This window comes from Carcharhinus amblyrhynchos, chromosome 29, assembly GCF_965287045.1.
Source record: "Carcharhinus amblyrhynchos chromosome 29, sCarAmb.v2.hapA, whole genome shotgun sequence".
In the NCBI taxonomy this organism is placed as follows: Eukaryota; Metazoa; Chordata; class Chondrichthyes; order Carcharhiniformes; family Carcharhinidae; genus Carcharhinus; species Carcharhinus amblyrhynchos.
This window is the reverse complement of record NC_137352.1, coordinates 15,448,051-15,464,553: the sequence shown is the minus strand read 5'-3', so window position 1 is coordinate 15,464,553 and position 16,503 is coordinate 15,448,051. Positions and strand designations below refer to the sequence as shown.

At 43.2% G+C, this 16,503-nt stretch overlaps 2 protein-coding genes across 2 annotated transcripts in view; both read right to left on the bottom strand.

Moving 5' to 3' along the window:
* Positions 1 to 2,165, bottom strand: part of LOC145359822 (uncharacterized) — a 114,755-nt gene extending 112,590 nt beyond the window's left edge. Inside the window, exons 1-2 of the mRNA XM_080214605.1 lie at positions 2,153 to 2,165; positions 16 to 157 (exon numbers count right to left, since the gene is read on the bottom strand). Of these exons, the coding sequence (XP_080070731.1) occupies positions 16 to 96 (81 nt within the window). The 5' untranslated portion in view covers positions 97 to 157; positions 2,153 to 2,165. The remainder of the gene's footprint in view (positions 1 to 15; positions 158 to 2,152) is intronic.
* Positions 2,166 to 10,184: 8,019 nt separating this feature from the next.
* On the bottom strand, positions 10,185 to 15,879 carry LOC145359857 (heat shock cognate 71 kDa protein-like). Its single transcript, XM_080214680.1, has 9 exons — positions 15,768 to 15,879; positions 13,978 to 14,187; positions 13,411 to 13,616; positions 12,839 to 12,991; positions 11,808 to 12,363; positions 11,475 to 11,677; positions 11,168 to 11,366; positions 10,741 to 10,973; positions 10,185 to 10,539 (listed from the first exon to the last, which is right to left on the bottom strand). Exons 2-9 carry the CDS (start codon positions 14,180 to 14,182, stop codon positions 10,363 to 10,365), a joined length of 1,932 nt encoding a protein of 643 aa, XP_080070806.1. The 5' UTR covers positions 14,183 to 14,187; positions 15,768 to 15,879; the 3' UTR covers positions 10,185 to 10,362.
* Between the last annotated feature and the right edge of the window lie 624 nt (positions 15,880 to 16,503).

Here is a 16,503-nt window from a genome sequence, read left to right as displayed (position 1 = left end):
TTCATAATTACTTACCTCATCAGAGGAAACTAAATCTGGCAAATCACTTGAATCAGATGTAGTACAGCCATCACTGTCCCAAATCTCACAATCCATAACCGCAATCTGGCAATGGCAGTATTAAAAAGTAAGCACATATAGTGCTTTCAAGCACCTCCTGTCCAAAGAAAACAAAAAAGTAAAGCTGATCAACAGTTGGCTTCATAGCTCAGCAGGGTTAGAGCACTAGTCTTGTAAATCAGGAGAGTTCAATTCTCACTGTGTAGAGTTTGTAAGTTCTCCCTGTGTCTGCAAGAATTTCCTCCACGTACTCCGGTTTCCTCTCACAATCCAAAGATGTGCAGGTTAGGTGGATTGGCTATGCTAAATTGTTCCTTAAGTGTCCAAAGATGTATAGGTTAAATGGATTAGATATGGTGAATGCATAGGGTTATGGGGATAGGGCAGAGGGGGGAAGCTTGAGTGGTATGCTCTTTTGAGAGTTGTTGCAGACTTGATGAGCCCATGGCTTCCTTCTTCACTATGGGGAGTCTATGATTGATTCTGTTACACACTATTAAATCTCACACAAGTAACTGACCTTTCTTAGAATAGTGTACATGGAGTTATGTATAAACTGAATTGAGAATTAACGTGCAGAGAAAAGTACAAAACTATAATATCAACCCTCCACCATATAAATGTGTGAATGCATGTACATAACATGCAGATTAAATGCAATGAACATCCAAATAAAAGCATGAAAAAAAAATCAGCACTTTACAACATTCAAATAATAGGATGTGAATACATACAGGCAACTTTCATATTAAACATAAACAACAAACAAATCCATGGAGCAAGTAACCATTATCTCCTCCCAAAATAAACATTTACATTTAAAACATAGAATAGTATAGAAAGAGGCCCTTTGGATCACATTGTTGCGCCGCACATAACACCAAATTAATCCTTTCAGCTTGCCCTTGGTCCATATCCTTTTATTTCTTGCATATTCATGTGTTTATCTAAAAATCCCTTAAACACCCCAATATTTGATTTCACTACCAACCCTGGCAGTGTGTTCCAGACATCTACCATTCTATGTAAAAATAAACTTGCTCCTCACATCTCCTTTGAAATTTCCCCCTCTCACCTTAAATACAAATTCCCTAGTATTAGGCATTTCGACTCTGGGTAACTTAAAATGTTTTTTTGTGTCATGAGCAGCAACGTAAGCGGGACAGAACGGGAAACATCACTTTCAAAAGGAATTTAAAGTTTATTTGACAAAATAAGTCCAGATGACCCTTTTGACAAAGGGTCACCTGGACTCGAAACGTCAGCTCTTTTCTCTCCGTACAAATGCTGTCAGGCCTGCTGAGATTTTCCAGCATTTTCTCTTTTGGTTGAAGTTTATTTATTAGTGGCACAAGTAGACTTACAATATAACATTGCAACGAAGTTACTGTGAAAATGCCTGAGGCGCCAAACTGCGGCGCCTGTTCGGGCACACAGAGGGAGAATTTAACACAGCCAATACACCGAACCAGCACATCTTTCAAACTGTGAGAGGAAACCCACGCAGACACAGGGAGAACGTACAGACTCCACACAGACAGTGATCCAAGCCTGGAATCGAATCCGAGTCCCTATAGCGCTTTGGGGCAGCAGTGCTAACCACTGTGCCCTTGCACTTTTTAAATTTAAGAACGCAAATTTGATGCCACCGTGGTGGCTTGGCCCAAACAGCAGGAACAATTTGGAATTGTTCTCATTTCGGTCAGCTGCAAACTCGAAACCACCAAATCCCGTCCCTCGAAGAATTGTGGCTTTAATCATGCAAGAAGGAAAGCAACGGCAGCTGCTGGCTTTGGAGGAGGGACACAGTAAGACGTCTTACAACACCAGGTTAAAAGGGCCAGGGGTTTTGCTGCCCCCGGGAGGGTAATGCTCAAGAGCCCGAGCTCCTCCTACCACCGCCGCTCGGCTTCTCCAACTAAACTTTGGCCGCCTCTCCCAGCCGGCTCGCCCTGGCACCCAAAACCCTTCATCGGTAACTGGAAGCTAATCGTGCAATGCTGCAGCGATTCCCACCAGATTCCCCTATGTGTTGTGTTGTTAACAGAGAGACAATAAACAGCCCACTACCCTCCCCCCGCCCAGCACTCACACGCTCAGCCCTCAACAGCCACAGACTCACCGCCAGCTAGCAGCAAAATGGCGGCCTCCTCCCCTCCCCGGTCTCGCGACAACCGGCCGGAATCTCGCCGCAGAGAACGTCGGGAGTTGTAGTTTCAGAACAGTGCAAGAACTCACATTCTGCGCAACGAATGAAAGCAAGTTACTGTGGATGCTGGAATCTGAAAGCAAAAGACAAAATGCTGGAAACTCTCAACAGGTCTGGCAGCATCTGTAAGGAGAGAACAAAGGTGATGTTTCGAGTCCAGATGACCCTTTGACAAAGTTGTCAACTTTGACAAGTTATCTGGGGACTCTTTTCTCTCCTTACAGATGCTGTCAGATGGGCTGAGATTTTCCAGCATTTTCTCTTTTGGTCCCATTCAGCATATTTTGCTAAAACTATACAAGGCCTTCGGTGAAGCCACCACAAGAATACTTTGTGCAGTGCTGGTCTCCATATCTAAGGAAGGTGGTACAGCAAATGTTCATTAGGTTGTTTGCTGGGATGAGATGGTTGTTTTGAGGTGACACAGTGGTTAGCACTGCTGCCTCACAGCTTCAGGGGCCCAGGTTCAATTCCGGCCTTGGGTGATTGTCTGGGTGGAGTTTGCACATCATTCCTGTGTCTGTGCAGTGCTGCTCTGGTTTCCTCCCACATTCCAAAGTTGTGCAGGTTAGATTGATTGGCCATGGTAAATTGCCCCTTAGCATCAGGGGGATTAGCAGAGTAAATTCATGGGGTTATGGGGATAGGGCCTGGAGAGAACTGTTGTCAGGCTCGATGGGCTGAATAGCGTCCTTCTGCACTGTAGGGATTCTGAGATTCTATGATGAGAGACTGAGTAAATTGTGCCTCTACTCTCTGGAATTGATTTATTATTGTTGCACGTATTAGTATAGAGAAAAGTTTTGTTTCTTGTGATGAAAAAACTATAGATGAAGCACACTGTATATAGAGAAGGAAAGGAGAGTGTGCAGAATGTAGTGTTACACTCGTAACTAGGGTATAGAGAAAGATCAACTCAATATAAGGTACATCCATTCAAAAGTCTGACGGCAGCAAGGAAGAAGTTGTTCTTGAGTCAGTTGGTACATGACCTCAAACTTTTGTATCTTTTTCCTGACAGAAGAAGGTGGAAGAGAGAACATCCAGGGTGCATGGGGTCCTTGATTATGCTGGCTGCTTTTCTGAGGCAGCAGGAAGTGTAGATGAAGTCAATGGATATGGGATTGGTTTGCGTGATGGACTGGGTTTCGTTCATGACCTTTTGTAGTTTCTTGCAGTCTTGGACAGAGCAGGAGCCATACCAAGCTGTGATACAACCTGTTCTGCATTTAGTGTCTGCATCAGATTAATATCCATATTCCACTCACATTTATATGGGTTATGGTAGACCTGATAATGAAAATGTTTAATTAGAAATAATTAAAGATGAGACTTGAAGACTTCAAGTGATGGGGCCATGATTATTTCCTTTGGTAGTTTGCCTCACTATAGGATAGTCTTTGTGAAGATTATTGATAGTCTTAGAAACAAAATGGTTCTTGCATTCTGTGTGAATGGCTAACTTGTGTTTTGACATTACCTGAGGACATCAGGTTCTTGTTTCTGTTAATTCCCACCAATCCATTTCATATTTTAGAAAACATGGTCAGCCTATTTTTCCTCCCTCCTTTGCTGTGATGATGCCCATTCCAAATCTTTGATCAAGGTTGTGACATTGGTGTATTTTCCAAATGGATTGATGCAGAATTGTATATGATATCCTCGTGTGGCGAAAAACTGCAGCAGGCGACGGTGCAGAGGGACCTTGGGGTCCTTGTGCATGAGTCGCAAAAACCCAGCTTGCAGGTGCAGCAGGTGATCAGGAAGGCGAATGGGATGCTGGCCTTCATAGCGAGGGGGATTGAATATAAAAGTAGGGAGGTCTTGCTGCGGCTGTATAGGGCATTGGTGAGGCTGCAGCTGGAGTACTGTGTGCAGTTTTGGGCGCCGTACTTACGCAAGGATATTTTGGCCTTGGAGGGAGTGCAGAGGAGGTTTACTAGGCTGATGCTGGAGTTGAGGGGGTTGAGCTATGAGGAGAGGCTGAATAAACTAGGCTTGTACTCGTTAGAGTTTGGAAGAATGAGGGGAGATCTCATTGAGACGTATAAGATGATGAATGGGATGGATAGGATAGAGGTGGAGAGACTCTTCCCACTCAGAAAGGATAATAGGACTAGGGGACACAGCCTCAAGATAAAGGGGGGGCGATTTAGAACGGAGTTGAGGAGGAACTTCTTCACTCAAAGGGTGGCGAATCTCTGGAACTCTCTGCCCGTTGTAGTGGTGGAGGCTACCTCGCTAAATATTTTTAAGATGCGGGTTGATGGGTTTTTGGTAAGAGAGGGGATTAAGGGTTATGGGGAGAGGGCGGGAATGTGGAACTGAGCCACGACAGATTAGCCATGATCTTATTGAATGGCGGGGCAGGCTCGAAGGGCTAGATGGCCTACTCCTGCTCCTATTTCTTATGTTCTTATATCTTTCAGTATATTGTGACACCAGTGTGCTTTAAGAAATGTATTTTTAATCATGTTTCTCTGAAACAGGCACTGGTGTTATTGTTGCTGTGCTGTCTGTATCTTTTATTGTTGTTAAAGCAGGATAATTGAAGCAATGTTTATTTTTAATTTCAGGTAGTGCAGTGTCCTAGAGTTTTATGACCCTTTTGGAATTGTTGGTGGAGCATGACTGATATGTCAGTTACTGGCTTTGGACAGTTTTTTTCCCCACAGGAAAATACAAGGTTTTAGTTTCATTGATCAGAAGCTGTTTGGACCACAGACTGGAAGTAATCTTATTCTTCCTGGAAAATTCTGTTATATGTGGTTGCTAGCTAGAAACTGGATGCAAGCAGTGGCTGTATCCCTACTTCGAGGTGCGTTGAAAGTTCCAGGACTGGGAAGGCCTCAGCATTTTCAATTCAACATCCCACATCAGGTGTTAAAAAGATGCAAAATCTAGCATCACATGAGTACATTGTTTCCTGCGCCAAGCCTAGAGCTGGATGTATGCTTGTGGGTGTTGTTTGATTTGGAGTGGTATACTTAGCTGTTAAGGGTTAGACAATATCATGTTTTTTTTATAATTGGTAAAAATTATGCTAATTCTCTTATTATATATTAACTGTGTTCTTAAATAAACCTTGTTTGATAAAAGCTTCCAAGTGAGACACTTAAATCATACCCAGAGTGAAACATCTTATGCTCACCCATAGCAAATTCAAGAGCAAAACTTGTGGCCTAGGCTGACCTCAAAAAATAGCTTGGAGCTTCTGGCCTGGAATATAACACATTAAAATTGCACAGTCTGGGATTGGATGAACAAATGTTCAGTAAACTATAACAGCTCCTCTTGTTCCAATGCAAGATTTCTCCTCAGAAATCCAAAACCCCTGTTTTGGGTGTTTTCTGTTGAATGTGGAATCCCTATTGATAATTGTTTTTAAAGGTGAACCCTTAGGTACGTTTGCATGTCTGCCTTGATTTTGATTGTAGGACTTAAAACTATCTGTTGGTGGATCCTTGTTGATAACGCCTATGGCATCGTGTTTTATTGACATTGAATATTACATCCCATTGGTTTGGAGTTTAGAAAAACAAGAGGTGATCTCTGCAACAGGCGAGATTTTGAAGGACCAAGTCTACACTGAGAAGTTGTTTTCCCAACCTGGGAATCTAAAACATAGATGCACAACCGAGATGAAAATTTTCCACTCAAAGTGTTGTGAATCTTTGGAATTTTCTACTCCATGGGGTGCTAGATACACCAACATTAAATTTATTTCAGGTTGAGACAGACAATCAGGGGATATGGAGAGTAGGCAGGAAAATTGAGTTGAAGCCAAAGACCAGCCCTGATTGGATTAATAATGGTGGAGAAAACTTTATGGGCCATATGATCTTTGTCTCCTAATTCTTATGTTCATGTGATTCTTTTAAACTTTCTGTTTCATCCTCAGATTTGCATGGCTTAAATGACATTTGGGCAAGTTGCTTTCAGAGATCCATAATTGTACTGTATAATTGGTCAGAAGTGGTACATATAGAAGTAGGTCTAGCTGACTCATAGTTGGCACTCCTCTCTCAGTTCCCATCTGGAACAGATCCTGAGCTCCATTTGACACTTTTCTAGGAAGCTGACTAAGATCAAGAATGAATCAACTATGGTATATCATGCAATATAACAATACACTAATTCCAAAGTGCAGCAGGCTATATTATGAACCATTATCAGGATAAAGTAATCTTGATTAACTGACTTCTAACTACAGGTTATAGTCTTGCCTGCCCATTAACCAAACACTTGATCAAGAATTTGTGTAAATGGCATCTCACAAAAAAAATTCCAAAGTCCAGGACAAGCGAGGGAATTTCTGTTCTGTTTTTTGGGCGAGTCCAAAGGAAAAAAAAACCCGAAAATGGTTTCTCACCTGTAGGGTGAGGGGTTGGAGCTCGTCACTGAAATGCTGGCTGAGAACAGCAGAGGTTGCATTGTGCATGCTCAAGTCTCTAGCACCAGAGACCTGTCACAGTTTCTGCTACTCTCAGCCGGCCTCCGTGGTCTCAAGTAAGCATCCCCAGTTACTGCAGGGACCCACTGTCTATCGTGACTGTCCTTGGACTGACCGGCCTCCTGAGTCCCAACTTGCCTGGACTGATCGGTCCTACAGCTACCCCCAACCCACTGTTGGGGACCAGCAGTGATTCTCGTTGGAGAGTATCCTGTCCCAACAAGGCCTCAGAGGCATGTGAGCCCAGGCAATAACCTCCCAAGCTCATTAATTCAAAGCAAAACACATTTAAATTTAATTTACATTATTTAATCAGCCTTGCACCACATATGGGTGCAAGACTAACCCAAGTATCAGGTGCTGCAAAGATTGCAAGAGGCAAGAAATTGAGCGCAAACTTGATTTTGTGCAATTCTGCCAGTGGGGCACAATGTTAAGACTGCCCAACACATATACAATTGTTGAACGGAATATTGTTGAGAATATGATGGGACAATGATGAACTGTGACTTCAGTGAACATTATAATACTCCCCAGTCCAGTTATAATGCTTTTTTAAGTGCCAATGGTGGGACATGTAAAGATCAGAATTGGGAAGCCTAGAATAGCACTCACTCTCTCCAACATCTGAAAATTGAGAGATCACCAAAGTCACTGTTAAAGACCTGAAGGCTGTCCTGATTTTTTTTTGGGGGGGGGGGTTGCATGTTGGGCTACATTTCAGGACTCTTGATGGAGTGGGTGGGGAACATGTTGGAGGTTGGGCAAGGGGGACCATCAGGGTGACTGCAACATTAGTAACTCCTGTCTGGGAGGAGGGGGGGGGGGGGGACAGGGTGGGCGGAGCTGCAGATGTTTTCTGGGAGAATTCTGCCCAACATTTACCCAAAGGACGAATAGAATCCCACAGTGCAAAAGAGGCCATTCAGCCCATCTAATCTGCACCAACCACAATCCCACCCAGGCCCTATCCCTCCATATTTACCCACTAATCCCTATGCATCCTGGGACACTAAGGAGCAATTTAGAACCGCCAAACAACCTAGCCCCCATATCTTTTGGGCTGCAGGAGGAACCCCACAGTGACCTGAGTCAGGATTTGAACCCATGTTCCTGGAGCTGTGAAGCAACAGTGATAACCACTGTGCCACCCCAAATCATAAGTCCACAACAAGCAGTTAATTTATGTTCTGTTGATTTCTGCATAACTTTTATTGAACATACAGTTGTGACTTTCAGTTTTGGTATGCATTGAAGAAAACTTGAATGAACAGTTGCTAAAAAAAAAGCATATGTCCAAAGATCCTGTTAACTGAAAGTGGGAAAGCAGTTCTATGCATTCATCATATGACCATATTTGTTATTTGTACCAGCAGCAGCTTTGGAATCTTAACCTTAAGAGTGGCAATGTGTAATAACAGTATAAAGTACAAAAATAAAAACTGTATAGAAATATGTTGATAATCACTAGTTTGTCCAGGTTAGATGGATTGGTCATGTCAAATATCCCCTCGGTATCCAATGGTGTATAGGTTAGGTGGATTAGTCATCATGGTAAACATGCAGGGTTATAGGCACAAGACAGTGCTGGGCCTGGTTTATATTTTCAGTGGTAATGTGATGGGCCAAATGGCCTCCTTCTCCACTATAGGAATTGTATGGTCCCTATAGTGGGAAAGGGTAGAAAGAGTAGGGGTATGGCAGTGTGGTTCAGAGACATGTGCAATAGTAAGGGCATTTTGAGATTTGTCCATAAATGGACTATTACAAATGGGAATCCAAGTATTGGAAGCAGCCGGGCAGCCACATTGTGCTTCCTTATCTCAAATGTTCTGGTTAAAAAAATCCAGGTAAGTGGAAATCACTGTTGGTGAATTTTAACCCAAGGTATAGAGTGTTGTTTAATCCAAGTCCACACCGTGCCATTCCATTTTATGTGAAAAGTGCAATGTCATCAATTGTCCAGGTGAAGCAAGAAACATTTAAAAAAAACTAGCACAAGATTAGAAAATCCAGGCAAAGTGATAGTAGGTTATGATACAACTGTAAGGCAGAGAAATTGGAGGTGTGCACTCACTTTAGTGTGTAAATACATCACCCAACACCCAGGGACTATGCAAGATGTCTTCCCAGCCATCAGGCCACTTTAAAAAGCAGCTGGGATACAAGCAATGCAACTTACAGCATAAGATAACTGGTCTTGTTTATGCTTGTTGTATCTCAACTTGTTAACTAGGTTCTATGTTCTCACTGTTTGAGTTTTTCCTGAAATTCTTAATGAAATCCCATAAAACACTCCCAGCAGCAATATTTGACTAACACTAAGCTTTGTTGTCAATGTCACTTGACAACTGATCCAGATGCCTAGTCACTACTCTGGAAAAAAATGGTTCAAGTGCCAAAATTCAAAGCTTAATGGTGACCACAAAACCATTATTAAAACAAACTATCATCCTCACCACCCATGGAAAATGCTGTTTGAAATGGAGTTGTAGCAAACAGTCTAAAAGCAACAACTCTGGACTGACCACCTTGCATGAAGGTTGGCATCAGCCCCGTCAGCATTGCAAAGTCCACCTAACACCTGAAAGCATGTCAAAACTGGGAGGGTTGTCCTAGAGACTAGTCAAGCAACAGCCTGACAGTTGTCATTCATACCCTACAACATCCCAGACATCCACCATAACCCTACCCTGGGTGAGTCTGTTAACAGCAACAGATGTTCATATACCACAAATCAAACCAGAAACCTCCTGTTACCACATACCTGTCCCCCCCTGCCTCAGCTCATGAAATGTGTTTTGAACACCACTCAGGAAGGTCTGTAAGTGGCAAGGGCTCAGAACATATTAGGTTGGAGAACTTCAATGTTGCTGCTTTGACAAAAGGGTCATCTGGACTTTAAAATATTAGCTTCCGCCCCCCCCCTCAGACTTGGAGATTACATTTAAGCACACAACTGATTCAAATGTTTAAAACTCAAGGAATTCATTTGAATATTATGCACCAAAGCCAAGAAACATCAGCAATTGCAAAGTATAGTGGAGCTATTGATAATGTTGGGGGAAAATAGCACAAACCTTCTTGCAAATGAAATACAGCCTGGAGCCACTTGTTTCTGAAGCAAAGCCTTCAAGGTCACCCTCTTGAATACCTATATCTTGACAGGACCTTTAGCATCCTCCCAGGCAGAACCAATATTGCAAAGAAAGCAAACTCCACTTTTTAGTATAGCTTTGTCACACTTAGCTCCTCATGTACAATATGCCATTTAAAATTAAAATGTGTGATAGCTGATCTTTATCTGAAAGTTGTCAAGCGTTTCACAAACTTCAGGACCCTTAAGGAAGGGAATCTGCTTAATCTGCATGTAATTATAGACCAGCAAATTAGACGAAGAAAAAGAAAAATGCTATTTTCTGTATCCTTAAAGTTACACAAAAAAAAGCAAAACAAACCAAGTTCTGGTCATAAGGTTTTATTAAGATTGACACATTATATTGATGTTCATGTGCATCTGAAACTTTGGCACTAAGGTCAGCTCCTGGAGTCTTAAAATATGTCTTGTAAACTGATCTAAGTGCACTTAAAGCCAATCCCAGTCAGACACAAATGACCAAATAGACATGCTGTTTTACTCTTAATCAACCTCCTCAATGGTTGGACCAGATGATGCACCCGCACCAGAAGGAGCACTGCCAGCACCAGGAAAGCCACCTGGTGGTCCACCAGCTCCCTGATAAAGCTTTGTGATGATAGGGTTGCAGATCTTCTCCAGCTCCTTCTGTTGGTGTTCATATTCATCTTTTTCAGCAGTCTAAAAAAAAAGATAAATATGGTTACTCACTTGTTTTGGGAAAATTTTAAAATTCATTCAGAAAAAAGTACGCTCAGACATCCAAGGAAGATTTGCCATCACAACCCTTGACAGGGTTCTAGTGGAAACTACGAATGGTTATGGTCATTACTTCATCATAGCGTACAATTTTTATACTGAAAATTTTCCCTAATGATTTACCTGATTCTTATCTAGCCAGCTGATAACTTCATTACATTTGTCCAAAATCTTCTGCTTATCATCATCTCCAACTTTTCCTTTCAGTTTCTCATCCTCAATTGTGGCCTTCATGTTAAAAGCATAAGACTCCAAAGCATTTTTGGCAGCAACTTTTTCACGTTGTTGGTCATCTTCAGTTTTGTACTTTTCAGCTTCCTGGACCATACGTTCAATCTCTTCCTTGCTCAAGCGACCTAAGTTACAAAAACATGATTAGTATGCAATTCAACAAGTCCATGGTTAACCAACCATATAGATGGCTGTGCTCAGATGTCCAAGAAAGGTGATTTAGCCAACAGTCATCTCAAGATGTCTTGTGGAAACTATGAATGGTTTTGGATATCTCTTCGGTGCAGAAGTAACTACAAAAATAGTACTAAGTCTTCACCTTTGTCATTTGTGATGGTGATCTTGTTTTCCTTTCCTGTGCTCTTATCCACTGCAGACACATTCAAGATACCATTGGCATCAATATCAAAAGTCACCTCAATTTGAGGCACACCCCGTGGAGCAGGTGGAATTCCAGTCAGCTCAAACTTGCCCAGCAAGTTGTTATCCTTGGTCATGGCTCTTTCACCCTCATACACCTAAAATGGAAACATGATACACATGCATGAACAATTTAAAAAGCAACTTCAGTGCCTGTATAATTAGTACAACAAAACATGCAATTAGCCAAACACAGCAAACCTCACCTGGATCAGCACACCAGGCTGGTTGTCAGAGTAGGTGGTAAAGGTCTGTGTCTGCTTTGTTGGAATTGTGGTGTTGCGCTTGATTAATGTGGTCATTACACCACCAGCAGTCTCAATACCCAGTGACAGAGGAGTAACATCCAACAGCAGCAGGTCTTGTACAGCTTCAGACTTGTCACCAGCCAAGATAGCAGCTTGCACAGCTGTGAACAAATATATCCTTTAAAGTGGATAAACAACTTGCATAACCAGAAAGCACTGTTAGAATACATTGCCTCAAGTGCTCAAATTAACAGGGGAGAACTAAACAATTTCTAACCAAGTGAAAATTACCTGCACCATATGCAACAGCTTCATCAGGGTTGATGCTCTTGTTCAGCTCCTTGCCATTGAAGAAATCTTGCAGCAACTTCTGGATTTTGGGAATGCGGGTGGATCCACCAACAAGGACAATATCGTGGATTTGAGCCTTGTCAATCTTTGCATCTCGCAAGGATTTCTCAACAGGATCAAGTGTGCCTCGGAAGAGATCAGCGTTGAGCTCTTCAAATCGTGCCCTGGTGATGGAGGTGTAGAAATCAACACCCTCGTACAGAGAGTCGATTTCAATGCTAGCTTGCGTACTGGATGACAGGGTACGCTTGGCACGTTCACATGCAGTGCGGAGACGGCGAACAGCTCTCTTGTTGTCAGTGATGTCTTTCTTGTATTTTCTTTTGAATTCAGCAATAAAATGGTTGACCATGCGGTTATCAAAGTCCTCACCACCAAGATGGGTGTCACCAGCTGTAGACTTGACTTCAAATATACCATCTTCAATGGTCAAGATGGAGACATCAAAGGTGCCACCACCCAGGTCAAAAATCAGTACATTTCTTTCAGCACCAACCTGCAGAAAAATGGAAAGGTTGATGAATCTAAAAAACTCAACTGTGACAAATTAAGCTTCGAAATACTGAATTGCGAAAATTTAGCTTCACTGCTACACAAATATTTATCTTGCTGTCAAGGATAAAGTGAATGCTTGATCCATGAGACAGGAAGAAATAGCACGTGAACACAAATTCAAGAAGCATTACAGCAAAAGTATTGCTGCCAAAGAAAGCACATGAAATACAACACCACAAGACTTAGTTCCAGCAGCACTGGGATTCCTGCTGCATGTGTCTGGTCACATGATTTATTGACAGGTGAGAAATCACAAATGGGGCTCTTCAGTGGAGGTCAAACACCCAATGACTATTAAAAACAGACATTCCATGTCACTGTACTAAAGAAAATAAGGATGTTTCAAAGTGTACACCTCAACTGGAAATGCTGCAGTGACTTATTACAACAATCACTGCAGATTGTTAACTACATACCTTTTTGTCCAGACCATAAGCAATGGCAGCTGCAGTTGGTTCGTTGATAATACGTAGCACATTGAGACCAGAAATTGTACCAGCATCCTTTGTAGCCTGTCGCTGAGAATCATTGAAGTAAGCTGGTACTGTGATGACTGCATTTGTTATTGTCTAGATTTGGGAGGAAAAAAAAACAGCAGTTTCAGCATCAATTTTCACAATAAAGAGGCACCAATTTGGCACAGTACCAGGGACATGGATTCCATTCCAGTCTTCAGTGACTGAGTTTAATGTTTTCCCAATGTCTGCATGGGTACATGCATGTGTTCTGAGTTCCTCCCACAATGAAGATGCCACTGTTGGACTGAAGCAGACAGACTTCTTAAAATGTTCCTTCCACAGCCCAATGTGCATCTTAGCTGAATTGGCTAGGCTCATTTGACCCCCTTGTGTCCCATTCAGTTAGGAAGATTAACAAGATAAACACATAGGGTTGCATGGATAGGGTGGGCATGGTGAAAACTCAATGGACCAAGTGACCTCTTACCATAGTAATTACAAAATACCTGAAATTAAAGAAACTATCCTACCTTCCCAAGATAGGCCTCAGCAATCTCCTTCATTTTAGTCAACACCATGGATGACACTTCTTCTGGATAGAAGGTTTTCTTTTCAGCTTTGTACTCAACTTCAACCTTGGGGCGGCCACTATCATTGATAACACGGAATGGCCAATGCTTCATGTCAGACTGAACTACAGAATCGTCAAACCTGCGGCCAATAAGACGTTTGGCATCTGAAATTTAAATTCAGAACACTGAATAAATAGCAAGTCAATAAAACCATTCCCACTAGTTGCAAAGCCTGGTCTTTTGCCTTCCTCTCTTCTGAAACCCCAAAATCCACAGCAATTGCTTTACCATCAGAAGCAAGACTTTGCAAATTGTTTAATACAACCCACCAGAATTACAGCAGTTGTTAACTTGAACATTCAGCAAACCTAGCCATTTGATTGATGAACAAACCCAGCATTCACTAATTTGGTTCAAAAACCTGCTACTCAAATAAAGCTCCTCTTTGCATTTCCCCCTTCAAGAAGCCAGTATAAAGTAACAAGCACAAGTACTGGACAAAAAGACAGTAGAGCCAAAACTCACCAAAGACAGTGTTGGTTGGGTTCATTGCCACCTGGTTCTTGGCTGCATCACCAATGAGCCTCTCTGTATCAGTGAATGCAACATAGCTTGGAGTGGTTCGGTTGCCCTGGTCATTGGCAATAATTTCAACTTTCCCATGCTGGAAGACACCCACACAGGAGTAGGTTGTCCCAAGATCAATACCAATTGCTGGTCCCTTAGACATTTCGCCTGCAATAATAAGTTGTATATACAAACTGAATACCAGAGCACTTATTTGCACATATTAGTCACTTGGCTAGAAAATTGCACAAGAAACTGAGTCACCAAAAAGGGCTTTCGCAACATCCAATGATTAGTGATTTAGAAAAGCAATTCATGTCACAAGTTGTCCTTTTCAAGCCAACACCTTGCAAGTTTCCTTCCACCTCCCTACATTGCCAACAAATTCCTACCAATACCTTAACACTGCAGATAGGAAAATTTAAGTGGAAAATACTGGTATATAGACCCAGGTTCAATTTCAACTTTGGGTGACCACGTGCATCTTGTACATTCTCCCATGTTTGTGGGTTTCTTCTAGGTACCCCAGCTTCTTCCCACACTCAGATGCATCTGTTAGGTTGATTGGCCAAATTGCCCCTTGGTGTCCTAAGACATGTAAGCTAGATGGATCAGCCATGGTGAAGCGTGGAATCATGATGTGGAGATGCTAGCATTGGACAGGGATAAACACAGTAAGAAGATTCACAACATCAAGTTAAAGTCCAACAGGTTTATTTGGTAGCAAACCAAAGACATTTTGCCTGCAATAAGTTAACTGTAGAAACTTTAGACCAAATACCAGAGCACACCAATTTGCATGTATCAAGTGCTATATGGCAGCAAACCAAATAAACATGCTGTACTCTAACCTGGTGTTGAGAGACTGGGCGGGGGGGGGGGGGAAAGAAAGGACATTGTGCCCACTCTTGCCCAGACTCAGAATGGGCTGAACAGCCTTCTTCTGCACTATAGGGAATTTATGAATCCAATTCATGTGCCCCAGCGAGAAAAAAAAGACCCAAGCTGACGTAAGACATTGGATAAAAGGAAGTTACTGAGTAGGCTGGAATGGGAAAACCAAAAGAGAAAGCGCTAGAAAAAAATCTCGAGCAGGCCTGGCAGCATCTGTAAGGAGGGAAGAGAGCTGACTCTTAAGTGACCTCTTGTCAAAGTTGAACAAGGCATTATACTGATACTTTCAGGCAAAATTTCCACCCAGGAGCACCTTAGAAGATTAAAATAAAGACTCCCTAGTGAAGCTCCATTCACACTGGAAGTTGAACTAAGTCTCTCTACCCACCCCCGCCCCCGCCACCCACCCCCTCCCGCGCACCTGGGGACCACGTGCCGGGGGTACGGGGTCACCCTAGGGCTGCAAAAGGGGCCCAGCGCACGCGCAGCGCTTTCACCAGGCAGGAGGAAAAGAGGGAGGAGTCAACTCCCCCGGGCGAGGGAAGGCAATAGAAGCTTCCAGAAACATCTCTCCCGTCCCCACACGACAAAAGAAGGCGAGACGCCGGTAGCTTCCCCCCCCGCCCTCAAACGGTTTTGAGCCGATCGAGTCGGAGGAGGTGAGGCAACTTCCCCCTCCCCCAATCGATAATACGATTAGGACAATTTTTTAAAAATTCTTAACCGGAATCAATAATTGCGACGAGGGAAGGAGAAAGCGGCCGAGCAAAATAAAAATTAAACCGACACCGAATCAAATTGAAAGCGCAGACCGGGTGTGATTGACGTTAATTTGGAAAGCGGTGACCAGTTACCTGGTGTGTTACGGCGGGGTGCTGTATGCTGAAAGCTGTTGGCGATGTCCGCAGCGCTGCAATGAGGCTGAGCCGCACCCAACGCCGCCTTTTAAACCCCCGCAGAAAGTTCCAGAAAGCGGATGGCGTCATTCCTGCCCGCTCGCCCACCAATCAGCGCCGCTTCCGGCCCCCTGCGTCAGCGGGAGTGGCGGGAAACGAGGCGAGAGGGCGCTGATTGGCAGAGGAACCGAGGGCAACGCCCCGCATCCTTGTCAGGCTGCTGGCCTATCGGAGTAAAAAGTCTGACAACGCCAGGTTTTAGTCCATACGTTGGACTAAAACCTGGTGTTGTCAGACTTTTTACTGTGTTTACCCCAGTCCAACGCCGGCATACCCACATCAGGCCTATCGGAGACCAGAACTGAGTGCAAGTGGATAACTATGTAGGACCAAACATTCTGCAACCGTATAAGACTTAATGTAAGCATTTAGGACCAAACATAGTGCAAGCAGATAGGGGGCTACAGTAGTACAGGGGTTTAGCACTGTTACTTCACAGCGCCAGGGTGCCGGATTCAATTCCGGCCTTGGGTGACTGTGTGGTGTTTGCACATTCTTTCTGTGTCTGCATGAGTTTCCTCCCACAGTCCAAAGATGTGTGAATTAGGGTAATTGGCCATGCTGCATTGACCCTAGTGTCAGGGGATTAGCAGGGTAAATATGTGGGGTTGTGGGAGTAGAGCCTGGGTGGGAT

Bases quoted from the DNA above. Each gene is read 5' to 3' on its own strand.
- LOC145359857 (XM_080214680.1), bottom strand. From the start codon at position 14,182: ATGTCTAAGGGACCAGCAATTGGTATTGATCTTGGGACAACCTACTCC. The intron at 12,992-13,410 runs GTAGGATAGTTT...TCCCAAATCTAG, and splicing joins CTGAGGCCTATCTTGGGAAG to ACAATAACAAATGCAGTCAT. The intron at 12,364-12,838 runs GTATGTAGTTAA...ATTTTTCTGCAG, and splicing joins CTTATGGTCTGGACAAAAAG to GTTGGTGCTGAAAGAAATGT.